Source organism: Schistocerca cancellata, chromosome 1 (genome assembly GCF_023864275.1).
Source record: "Schistocerca cancellata isolate TAMUIC-IGC-003103 chromosome 1, iqSchCanc2.1, whole genome shotgun sequence".
Taxonomy (NCBI): domain Eukaryota; kingdom Metazoa; phylum Arthropoda; class Insecta; order Orthoptera; family Acrididae; genus Schistocerca; species Schistocerca cancellata.
In genome coordinates this window covers 888,476,482-888,489,040 of record NC_064626.1, presented here as the reverse complement: position 1 = coordinate 888,489,040, position 12,559 = coordinate 888,476,482, and the positions used below count along the sequence as shown (strand labels likewise).

The following is a 12,559-nucleotide window of genomic DNA, read 5'->3' as shown; positions in this document are numbered from 1 at the left end:
TCTCATGCTTCCATATGTATCGTCTGCCCACCTCTCTCTCATTGGCTGTGTAGAACCAGCAGCTAACACACCTCCAATTGTTCCCGTCATACTTCACGGGGAGCCTTGACAACATTGATGCACAAAACACGTATCTACACCACAGGCCCCAATCTTGATTGTTAGCACATCCTGTGGAAATATATGTTGTTGTTGTTGAGTGTTTGTCCAATTTTAACATGAATTCGATTCCAAAAAAAAGGATTGAAGCAAGCTGCTGTTTAAATATGGTTGATGTGCATAAAAAGCCAGAAGTCACAGTATACATTTCCATGCATGGCAACAAGGCGTAATTTCTGCTCACTGATAGCCAAGCTTGTTTCATGGTGTGTCTTCCAATGTTCCGTAATGTTGTTCTTGACCAACAATAAAATGTGGGTGGCAGTATCTTACAGGGTGCAGGTCATACGTGGCAACAACAGCTACTACATACTAAGTAAAAGATTGCAATCACGACTCAGTCCAATTCTCGAAACTGTGATGGGGATTTACTTCTATTGATACTATCTCGAAAACAGGTCTTCCCGCTGTAATCTATTCTCGCGATAGCTATTGCATCAGTTTAATGTGATTTATTTCGTTTTTTAGACTTCTAATTCTGCGTTAATTCTATTTCTCGTTTCATCTTCTCCAAAGCTGGTAACGTTTTTCTGTGGTATTCTAATATGGTACGTGAACCCAAGTGGCATATCGTTACAGGTTCTCATAAACAAAATATTGACTTGAGTTCAGAATCAAGTAATGGTTTTTGATGGAGAAGATTTTCGCCATTGAATGTTACTTTTACTTAAAAAGCAGCATAAATGTGTGTATATGATATCCATATGTTTGGAAAATTTATTACTAACCTGTTCAGAAACAACAGAAGTTCGTAAGTTGACATAATTTAATGTAATTTCCTCCGGTGTTTCACAAAATTGTCAATTTTTGAGCAGAGCATTACATTGTTGTACTCACTAGTACATAGTTTCTCGCGTATCCCTTGCGCTAGCACCACGAGTCAAATTTCACGTGATTGGTCAAGCAAGGTCAATACTGTATTGAGTGGGTGCTTTGGCGTATCGAGAAACCTCAAGGCCATTGGAACACAAGTGTTGGGTATGACTTTTTAAAATGGCACCCTGTATTTTTTATTCCGTAATTCATTTCCTCTCCTAAAGACCTATTCAAAAATGTATCCCAGTGTACCATTCAGTAAAAAACAACATTATTAATTACGTAACACAACACTGACGCTGGTGCTCCCAGCGCTTAGTGCAGGTACTCGGAGTAATGGAACGCATCCACATGCTGACGTTGACAGAGGACAAATGTAAACATAAGTAGAATGCACACCCGTCATTCCATCAACCATCATCAGTTGAAGAGCTGTGTGAGTAGAATGTACACCAGCGAAGAGAAGGTAGAAATGCTAATCATCTATGGGCAATGTAAGTTAGCAGAACAGTAATTGCCATACTGTTTTCTTAAGTATGCGTACATTTAGTACAGTAGTTTAGTCCTTTTAAATACTGTTGTGTAGAGAAGGCATACAGTAAAGTCTGTCCTTCCTACAAACTGCATTGACATAATGTTTGTTGTTGTTGTTGAAGGTAGCCGAAATGCTTCACAGGCAGCGGAACTGTACAGAGAGTGATATCCTGACAAGAACCCACTGTCCCGACAGATGTTTTCTCATCTTGTTGCAACGCTTCAGGAAATGGGAAGTTTCAACCCACAACAACGCAATCGTCATAGCACTCGCACAGATGAAGCTGCCGAAGTTACTGTACTTGCTTCTGTTGCCATGAATCAACATGTGAGCACATGACAGCTTGAACCTGTGTACATCATATTGTTACACGTCACCGGTTCCATCCTTACCATGTACACCTACATCAAGAGTTGCATGGGAATGATTTCCAGAATCGTGTACTTCTGGATGGTGTGGCTATGAACCAGAACGCTTATGTGGTATTAACACGATGGATGTCCAGCACATAATGCCTTGTGTGGACAAGTAATCTGAACTGCGGGTATACTGCCAGATGGATTGGTTGAGAAGGAGCAGTTACTTGGCCTGCTAGGTCTCCTGATTTAAATCCTCTGGACTTTTTTATTTGGGGATGCATTAAAGACGTGGTCTATCGTGATATTCCAACAACTCCAGAGGACATGCAGGAAAGTATCGTGCTTGTTTGTAAATCTCTTCAGCAGGCAACACTGGAAGCAATAAATAATTCTTTCATTCAACAAGTGCACCAGTGAATCGGTGTCCAGGGTCACCACTTTGAGCACCTTTGGATGTTCGATTCCTGGGCAGTGGTAAAGGAGAGTCAAAGTCAATTTTGTGTTATGTTTTTACTTGGTTTTCATTTGTTTTCTGACAGCTCCAGCAAGAGTACGAGTTTGTGATCCCGGCTCAAAGTCTGTGTTGTGTTATGCAGTTAATAATGTTGTGTTTCAGTGAACGGTACACTGTGATATATTTTTGAATAGGTCTTTAGGAGAGGAAATGAATTACCAAATAAAAAAATACAGGGTGCCATCTAAAAAAGTCATACCGCTGTTCATATCTTTCTACAAAACAATGCTACAATGAAGGCAATCATGCTTATTGATGTCCCCCTGGTGGCTAAAGAACATTTGCTTGAAACATTTTGTAATTGCATCTGGATGGACAGTTATTTAGGGTGGTCAAGATAAATGGAACATCCTGTGTGTGTGTGTGTGTGTGTGTGTGTGTGTGTGTGTGTGCGTGTGTGCGTGTGTGCGTGTGTGCGTGCATGCGCGCGCGCGCCCGCTCTCCTCAGCAGAAGCTTCTGCATTTCTACTATAGAATATACTGCAGAGTCTCATAATATTAGCAAACTATTGTACTTACATTGCTGTTTGAGAAAAATGGACCTGATCATTTATGACAAGTTCTGTGATGTGTTGAATGGTACATGCAGTCAGAATTTGACCAATAAATATTCACCAAAACAAAAAAAAATTTTGTGTTACTGAATTAGCATTTACAGAATATTTTGTATATAGCTGATAAAAATTTTAGTTTGGTAATGGAGTATGCCGAATAATGCTTACTTTCTTTGTTGTCTAGTTAACAGATTCATTAAAGAGGACCAGCTCCCACATTTGCTCTTTTATGGCCCTCCTGGAACAGGCAAAACTAGTACCATTCTTGCTTGTGCCAGGCAACTGTACCCGCCTAAACAGTTTTCATCAATGGTATGTTGATTTTACTAAAAATGAACTGTCAGAACTAACTCATAGTACTTAATCTCAAGTAACCGATGATTTTACCTATAAAAGTCAGTTTTTACAGGAGTTTTCAAAACTGGATGGGTATTTCATTTGTGAACTTAGGCCATTTATGTTTACTAGGAAACAAGAAAATGACAGTAAACAATAGAATCACACATGTGTTAGTCATAAGATTACAGTGACACTACCAAAATGTAGGTTGTATAGGAATATTGTACTTTGAACATTGAATATGGACCACAGAGCACTCATAAAGTTCTCCAACAGTTTGGCAGACATTAAATGCCATCTGTCAAAACAGGTTTCATATTTATATAATTCTCACTGTCTTCTTCCATGCAGTGGTTTGTGGATGTTTCTATAAAGTTGATATCGCATAAAAGAATTTTTTGAGTATAAAGTTTGGTACAGTAATTCCCATCCACAATAATTCACTATTTCCCATTGTAACACTTTTGTAATATATACTTTTGTCTGGAGAGATGTACTGTAATCTGCAACAACATTTATGTGGACTAATATAAATGTATATACAGTGAATGCTAATAGTACGACACTCTCATTGTTGTCACAAAACTGACAAACATTCACTAATGCCACATTGTACATCCCATTCATCACATCATTATGAGAGAAGTGCGCTGTCAAAATGTCTTTCCCTGCAGTCTTTAAATGTTACACCGTAAACAGTCAATTTTTGACAAAATAATGTGATTGGATAAAAAAAAGAATCTACTCACCAAGTGGCAGCAAAACACACACATAAAAGAGGGTTATAATTAGGCAAGTTTTCGGAACCAGTGGCTCCTTCAGTTCTCGGTGACTTTCCCGAGATCTACCTCTTTTCCTAGACCTCTTCAGACCTTTTCCTTCACCCCTCTTCCTTCCCCTTCAAACCTTCTGCCTGAAGGAGGAGGCACTGGCTCCAAAAGCTGGACTAATTATAACCTCATTTTAGGTGTGTCCTGTTGCTACTTGGTGAGTAAATGTTTATCTATCCAATTACAAAACTTTAAATGTTATATTTTTTGCAGATTTGGTTCCACAGCTAGAGTAAACTTTTTTAAATGGAACATGTTTACTGCATAGACTCTATTTAGTTGTAATTACACTTCCAACTGGCCAATTTTGACCCCACTATTCATTTATCAAGCAACATCACCTAACGAGTGCAGACATTATTACTGTAAGCTTTGATGATATAAAAAGTTGTTGACGCAACACCAAGTGTAGTAGTCATCTGCCACATGTAGGATTATTTTTGGTGATGTTGCTTGATAATGACAAGTCAACATTACCTTATGGAAGAGGTAATTACTATTACATACTGCCTATGCAGGAAAGATGTGCCTTTTTAAATGTCACATTTCGTTTCATTTGATTTGATTTACCTAGACCCAGAATTTATTAGATTGCATTTTAGCAAGCCTATGCGATCCTTCTGGGTGGTAAATTATCAGTTGCACACAACACCAAACTGAGCCTAATTGAGTACATGCACTATCAACCTTACTACTGGGAGACAGTGAAGGGTGGTTCAGTTGCCCTAGTTGCAACTTTTTATATATTTGAACTAAGTTTGTGTATGGCGTATTTGTAGAAAACATTTACCGTATATGAAAATTTGATTTGAGAAGTACTCTGTTACATATTTGAAAATTAAATCATTGTGTTGATTCATTTCTGTTTCTTTCTTTGTTGGCCAGGTTTTGGAATTAAATGCATCAGACGACAGAGGAATTGGGATTGTTCGTGGGCAGATCCTCAGTTTTGCTAGTACAAGAACCATTTTCAGTGCTGGGCACAAGCTTATTATCCTTGATGAAGCTGATGCAATGACAAATGATGCACAGAATGCTCTGAGACGAAGTGAGCTGTTGCTTTGGCTTCTGTTTTATACAGCTTAAACTTTATAACTGCTGTTTGATACCTCAAATTTAAGATTAAATTAACTTTTGGAAAAATTATTTGAAAAGCACCTTCATCATTCTCCAGCACAAATTGTAATCAGTATTTCATGTTAGTTATAGTTTAGTTGTCATCCCCTTGTCACTAAACATAGAATTTTAATTGTTACAGTCATAGAAAAATTTACAGAAAATGTGAGGTTCTGCATTATATGTAACTATCTCGGCAAAATAATCCCAGCTCTCCAGTCTCGATGTACAAGATTCAGGTTTGGTCCTCTGGATTCAAGTCAGGTCATGTCACGCCTTAATTTTGTCATTGAACAAGAGAAGTAAGTATTCATCTTGTTACTCTCCATACTTCTTTTTTTTTAATGTGTTTTAAGAACTTTATTTAACTTTTTACAGTAATGAATTTGTAATACAACTGCATTTTCATTTTTGGTTATGATTTTCAGATGAATTATAAATTAAAGAAAATTGCTACTGTCAGTTATAAGAGTAGTAGCACATCTCAGTAGACATAAATTGTTGTCATGCTTGCAGTTTGGTTCCAGCAAGAGAGAGCCACAGAAAATGCAATTTAGTGCCTCACACTAGCAGGACTGAAGTACAGGTTGAGGACAGTAGCTAATTTCTTTGATATAAAAAAGCATTTGATTATGTGTAATATGCAATACTTTGGCATGAATTATAAAATTATGGGAGCAGGGAAGCAGCTCAACAGTCATTCACCTCGTAGCTGGAAAGTATGTAGCAAAAGGTTGTCCTCCATTGTCAACAAACCAGGAAGAGGTGTTAATATGTCTGGGATTCATGTAAAGTGGGGATGCCACAAGGTTTTGTTGTTGATCCATTACTTTTTCTTGATATGTATTAATGATCTCACACAAAAAATTCTCTTTGCTGACAACTCAGTATTATTGTGAAAACCGTGGAACATAATATATGTTGTGCAGCCAATAGGGTAATTGGTAATGTCAGCAAGTTGATGCAGAGAACAGATGATTGCGTAAACAAAAGGCAGTGCATACAGTTTTTAGGTGGGAGTCCTGTAAAAATGATTTTTCTGTTCCAATGTATCCTGTCAGTCCGTAAAGTCACTATTTTGACTGATGGTAATTGAAATTTTTTTTAAGTATCACATTCAAGATCTTGTGGAGAAACTGAATTCTGCTGTCTGCACTATAAGAATAATCTCCACTCTGTGTGGCACTGGGAGCTTCTTTACTTTGCTTTTCTCTTGTATGGTGTTATATTTTGGGGCAACTTTGTGCACTCTCCAAGAATATTCTTAGCCTAGAAAAGGCATTTAGACTGATCTGCTGTGTCAGTTCACAAATTTTATGGTAGGCTGTCACCCAGATAATGTTTCCATCAGGTGAGAACCAACAGCCATTAAGTACTTTAGAAAATACAGTGTATTTTCGTGTACTTTGTACTTTTTCAGATTTTTTCAATTTTTGCTCTGCACAATTTTGATGTTGACAGACATACAGTGGGGATGGTCTGTGACGGAAACTGGTAGATAATATATTGGTTAAATAAAATGGTTGATGGTTAAATGCATTTTCTAATATCATTTAGGTGTCTCAGAAGTCTTAACTCTGCCATCCCTGTATGTGCATTCCATCACAGGAGTTGGTGATAACATTGATTCGTTCGGAAGAAACTGCAATATCAACTCAGTGAATATTAAATGGGAAAAGATATGCATGAACTTCAATGAAATGAGGATTCTGACACCGACGCCAGATAGTGGGACAATGTTATAAATGGGTCTATGGAGATACAGATGACAAATAACCTAATGAATCATCAATCTGAGAACCCACAACGGGGGCAGCAGTAGAGCTCCATACAAAGAGCAACTATGGGTGTGGACTAGAGAAACAAACTCCAGATAGAACACCAGGTGGACCAGTTTGAAGCTGGAACGTCGCAGGGCAGTTACAGTGGGAGCAAACCACAAAGGGAACACCTGGAACCACACTAGACTGAAAATGGGATACCAGCACGCAAACGGGTGCGTGGGAAGGAAGACAAAACACCAGTGCTTGGCCTGGTGCATCGAATCATGGAAGGAATGCCTAAGAATGTTTCTAGTGGGAGCGTACTGCAGAGAGAATATCTGGAAACGCAGAAGACTGAAAACAGAAACCATAGACAGGCGTTCAGGGCAAAGAGGGAATGCCTAAGTATGCTGGGAGCAGACTGCAAATGGAACCCTTGGCATTGACAATGGAGTGGTGGCCCATTCCACTGATGAGCAGTCTCAGGTAGCACCTGATGAAGATAATGAGTCACATTGTTGAAATATCATGCAAGAATGACATTGATATCTGGCAGAATATCTGACACCTTGATTGAATTTAAATTGTGGGGTGACATTGAAGAATACTATGATCAAAGAATGTGAACCAAAAATATTATTTATGTAACCAGATCCTATCAAATAAAACTGTCCAGTATTACTCCATATGATAGTCTAATTTTGGACACGCATTGAATTTCAAGCCATTGTTCTATATTTCCCTCTTAATGTAATTCTGGACACTTAATTGTCTTTTTAAAAAATACACATATTCAGAAATTCCATTTATATGTGTAGAAAATACTTTACTTGTGGTTACAAAATATTTTACATGTCTTCAGGAAACATGTACTACATTAAAAACTTTGGCAAACGTATTTAGAAAATATTTGATTAGTAATGACAATCTACTCAAACTATAAATCATAAGTTTTCAGTATGTTCTCATTGAATAAAAACTTCTCATTTTCTTCTCTAGGAGTAGCAACACTCAGGCAATTTGGTGTTTATGTACCATAACATCATCTGGAATCTCAAGAAAAATAAATACAGATTTGCTGCCTTGATATGGACCCAGAAATCTGACTCCCACTTCTTTTTCACCCACGTCATTAATGATTCTGATAAGCTGCTTATTTTGATGTTTCCTTCTAATCATGTTTGTATCTCTGAAGTTCAAGCGGTATGTTAAATTTGCTGAACGCCTTTCTGTATGACAGTTTTGTTGATCCTATAGCGGCAACTGCCTTTTCAGGATTTTGAAGGGTCATAATTGCACCTCAGAAGTGCAACAAGCCTCCTGTTATAATGCTGTGGCATTGTCCAAAATTCTCTCTATGTGTGTAGATATCTGTAAACAGTACACCAGGCATTAGTGCAAGTGAGATACGCAGCCATATTACATTCACATTTCCTTCTCAACATTTAAGTAAGGAAATTATGCTTACCTCTTTTTCCTCTTCTAGTACTGTGACGAAAGTATTCATGTAAAGATAACTAACAGTAATTGTACACAGCACTGAAAACTGCTACAGACTGCAGTCTCAACTTCCAAGGGCAACAATGTATGTTTGAATCTGCTTAACAGTATATATAACAGTATATAAGATGTAAACAGCAAAATGCACGCACGAAGTAAAAGCTTGCGTTCAGTGACCTCTGAAGTTATCCCTGTGTCTGATCTTTTCCTGTCTTACCGTACATTAGTTTGTTGTTAATACAATTCACATATTAAGTTTCTGTGAGTTGCTTATCTTTTGCTAATATGTAGCATGACTCATTCCATACCCCTGAAGATTCTCCTCCTTAATGGGATCTATGGACAGGCTTCTGTAATTTGTTTGGTTGTCAACAATTACTATATAGATCTATAGAACACTGCTTAGTTGACCAGAAGATTGTGCCATATAATAGATACGATAGTATACTAGCAGCCTTATCAGTTAGTCAACATAGAGAAAATTCTAAGTGCAAAGCAGGCAGAATTACATTTTTCAGTTAACTTATGCATGTGCTGGTAACAAGACTCTTTAACATCCATCTGGAGGCATAACAAATTCACACGTGGAGGTTTGTCTGATGTTCATCCATTGATCCCTACTTCTGGTACCAAGAAGTCCCATTTCTCTGTTTGGAATTATGTAACACCAGTCTGTGTTTCAAATTTGCAGAAAGTGAGGAATTTAAAGCACATGGGCTGTGCACATTCACCCGGTTTATCAGATTGGCTCTGACTTAAACATGTCCCCAAATCTAAAGAAATGAGTGCTGCAAAAATTATTGGATTCAATTAAGAGTTTATGGAAGCCATAGATGAGTATTTTGCAGACCTTGCAGTTGAGTTACAGGATGTACTTACTTGGAAAACATTGGACAAAGTCTATTGATCTAACAGGATACTAAATTACAAAATAAGTGCACTTTTTATGTAAAGAAACAATCTTTCATTATGAATGAAAAGGGGAAAAAAACCACACACACACACACAAGACATGGGTGTAATATTCTACAACATTTTAGTGTTGTGTGTCTTTTTCAGTTGTAATGTGTAAAATATTCTGCAAGAACCAGTGGAGCAGTGAATTAATACAAACTACCTTTCACTGCCAGGCTTAGAAATTTTCTCCTTTACTTTGTATAAGTTTCTGTAGTTAATAAAATGTAAATGGAACGTATCCTGTTAGTGCTAATATCATTATTTGTTTGTGTGCTTTGAATTCACAGGGTCGACTGTACAGAGGATGGGAAGAAGGCATTATTAACACTTTCAGGAGGTGATATGCGAAAAGTTCTCAACATATTACAAAGCACATCAATGGCATATGGGAAGGTAACCGAGGACAATGTCTATACATGTGTTGGCCATCCTCTCAAAAATGACATTGCAAATATTGTGAAATGGCTGCTTAATGATGAATTTGCAGACTGCTATAGGAGTATCCTTTTATCTGTTGTTCCAGTAATGTTATAGTCTCTCTTGAAAGTTGACATAGATTGCCTTGAGCTATTGTTATGTGCAAGATGTACGGACCTCATGGAAGAGCTGGGATTTTGCATGTTATGCAGCTTAAAAGAAAAAAATTTGACTGAAAATTTTCGGTGAGTCTGTTACAAAAATAATGCTAGTCATGAGGACCAGTTGATTGGAACAAAGTCTGCAACATTTACAGGTTAGCAATGTTTTACATTAACAGTTCTTCGTGATTTCTTGAACATTTGTCTACAGTTGGCTAACTAAATAGCATTTATTAATATTAACATAAATAATATAGGAGAAAAGTAACATCCCAACAAAAGCAGAGGTGTTGAGTCATTGACAAGCAAAACTTTAGAGCCTTTCAGATGAAATCTGTTTTTGAGCTAGTGCATGTGTGTGCCCACAGCTGCATAGTGCTGGCTGAGTACATAGCTGAGTACACAATCACAGTTCTGTATGTAGAATAAGATGAGAGATTGTGTCAAGCACAGAAGTGAGAAAAAGGAAGGTTTGGTGAAGGGTGACACATCTCTGAGGGAAGCAGCTGGTGTATGAGGTAGGAATGTGCGAGGGATTCACAATAACTCGTAGTATAGGAATGTCACTCTTGGACAGCATTACCAGTATGTGGGGCACATGAGACGATGACTTGGGGGAGTGAATCGGGAAGGGGTGATGGAACAGAGGAAGGCGAGACTGGCACTCCAGGGTTAGTGGGAATTGAGGCCAGGAGAATTACAGGAATGGAGGATGAGTTGCAAGGATAATCCCCATCTACATAGTTCAGAAAAGCAGATTCTCTTGGTTCTATTGAACTAAGAGCATGTTTGTGAAATCTTGCTGCGATTATGAAGCAGTCATTGAAATCAAGCATGTTGCACGCAGTAGCATGTCTTCCACTGTGTGGTTAACTCTGCTGTTGATAAGTGTCCTCACGCTCAGAATTGAGGGACATCCTACACACAATCTCTCCCACCCCTTCTGATGTACGAGGGGGAGTTGGAAAATAAGTTTCCCCTGTCCACTGTGGGCAGAGCTGTGTGATATGGGCGAAAGATGACACGACAGGTGAAAGCACACATGCAAGACACCGATACACCATTGGGTAGAGGTCAACCACGATCAAGCAGATGGCGCTGTCACAGTGCCTGCACAAAGCAGAGGCCAGCTGCTCGGTCTTTTCCCAGAGCTATGGAGAGAAGGTGTGTTTTGGAGTTGGAAGTGAGAGCTGTTATCCGCTATGAATGGGCACGTGGAGTATCAGGCACAGAAATTCATAACCACCTTGTTGAGGTGTATGGGTCAGGTGTGATGTCGAGGCAAATGGTGCCAGCAATTCAGTGATGGATGTCAGCAAGTGCAGCTGGACGGACGCGCACAGCCACTGCAGAATTCAAATGTCAGGAAGGTGGATGACATTATTAAAGCAAACCGGCGTATCACCATCGATGGAGTAGCGGCAGAACTTGGAGTTGGACATGAGCGAGCTCACAAGATCATCCATGATATTCTTCGATACAGGAAGGTGTCAGCACGATGGGTGCCCCGCCAACTGACCCCGACACACATGCAACATTTCTAAAGCACTCCGTCTGCAGGTAAAGTGCTACTCGCCGTTTTCTGAGATGCCAAAGGAGTTTTGCTGCTGGACTTTCTGGAGGCAGCAGCCATCAATGCTGCGCGGTACTGTGCCACTCCGTCGAAACTGAAAGAGGTGATTCGGACAAAGCGGCCTGGCCTTCTCAGCTCTGGCGTTCTGCTGTTTGACGACAATGCGAGACCACAAACGGCTATGGCAACGCAAAACCATATTGCAACTCTTGGTTGGGAGTGCCTACACCATCCGCCTTACAGTCCGGATCTCGCACCAAGTGACTTCCATCTGTTTCCTGCTTTGAAGAAGACTCTCAGCGGAAGGCGCTTTGGCAGCAGTTCTGATGTCAAACAAGCTGTTCAACACTTCTTCTGTATGCAACGCCCTGATTTTTTCTTGGAAGGCTTTTTGAAGCTTATAAAGAGGTGTGAGGAATGTCTCAATGTACTTGGAAATTATGTAGAAAATTAAAGATATGCCTTATCTTCAATGTCTCATTCTCTTTTTTTCTTTTCACACACAACTCTGACCACAGTCGACAGGGGAAAATATTTTCCAACTCACCCACGTAATATTCTGCTGACCACCCAACCTACTCAATATCCATTTCCATCCTTATGCCACAACCACTCCCAGTCCTTGCCACATCCATGGGTCATACACCTGTGGAAGACCCAGGTGCAAGACCTGCCCAATTCACTCACCCAGCATGGTCTACTCTACTCCTGTCACAGGCTTGTCCTATACCATCAGAGTCGAGGCCACATGTGAAAGCAGCTGTGTTGCAGTTCCTGTACGGCATTTTATGTGGGCATGACCACCAACCAACTATTCACCCAAATGAATGGCCATTGTCGAACTGTGGCTAAGAACAAAGTTGCCCACCCAGTGGTGGAACACACTACCGAGCACAATATACTCACGTCCAGTGGCCGTGTCACAAACTCATGCCATCTGGATCCATCCCCCCAGCACCACTGTGT

General features: G+C 39.4%; 1 protein-coding gene across 1 annotated transcript in view; it reads left to right on the top strand.

The window, feature by feature from the left end:
- The window catches only part of LOC126190759 (replication factor C subunit 5), a 76,128-nt gene that overhangs the window by 51,146 nt on the left and 12,423 nt on the right, over positions 1 to 12,559 (top strand). Inside the window, exons 3-6 of the mRNA XM_049931278.1 lie at positions 3,122 to 3,249; positions 4,992 to 5,154; positions 5,365 to 5,524; positions 9,730 to 9,941. Of these exons, the coding sequence (XP_049787235.1) occupies positions 3,122 to 3,249; positions 4,992 to 5,154; positions 5,365 to 5,524; positions 9,730 to 9,941 (663 nt within the window). The remainder of the gene's footprint in view (positions 1 to 3,121; positions 3,250 to 4,991; positions 5,155 to 5,364; positions 5,525 to 9,729; positions 9,942 to 12,559) is intronic.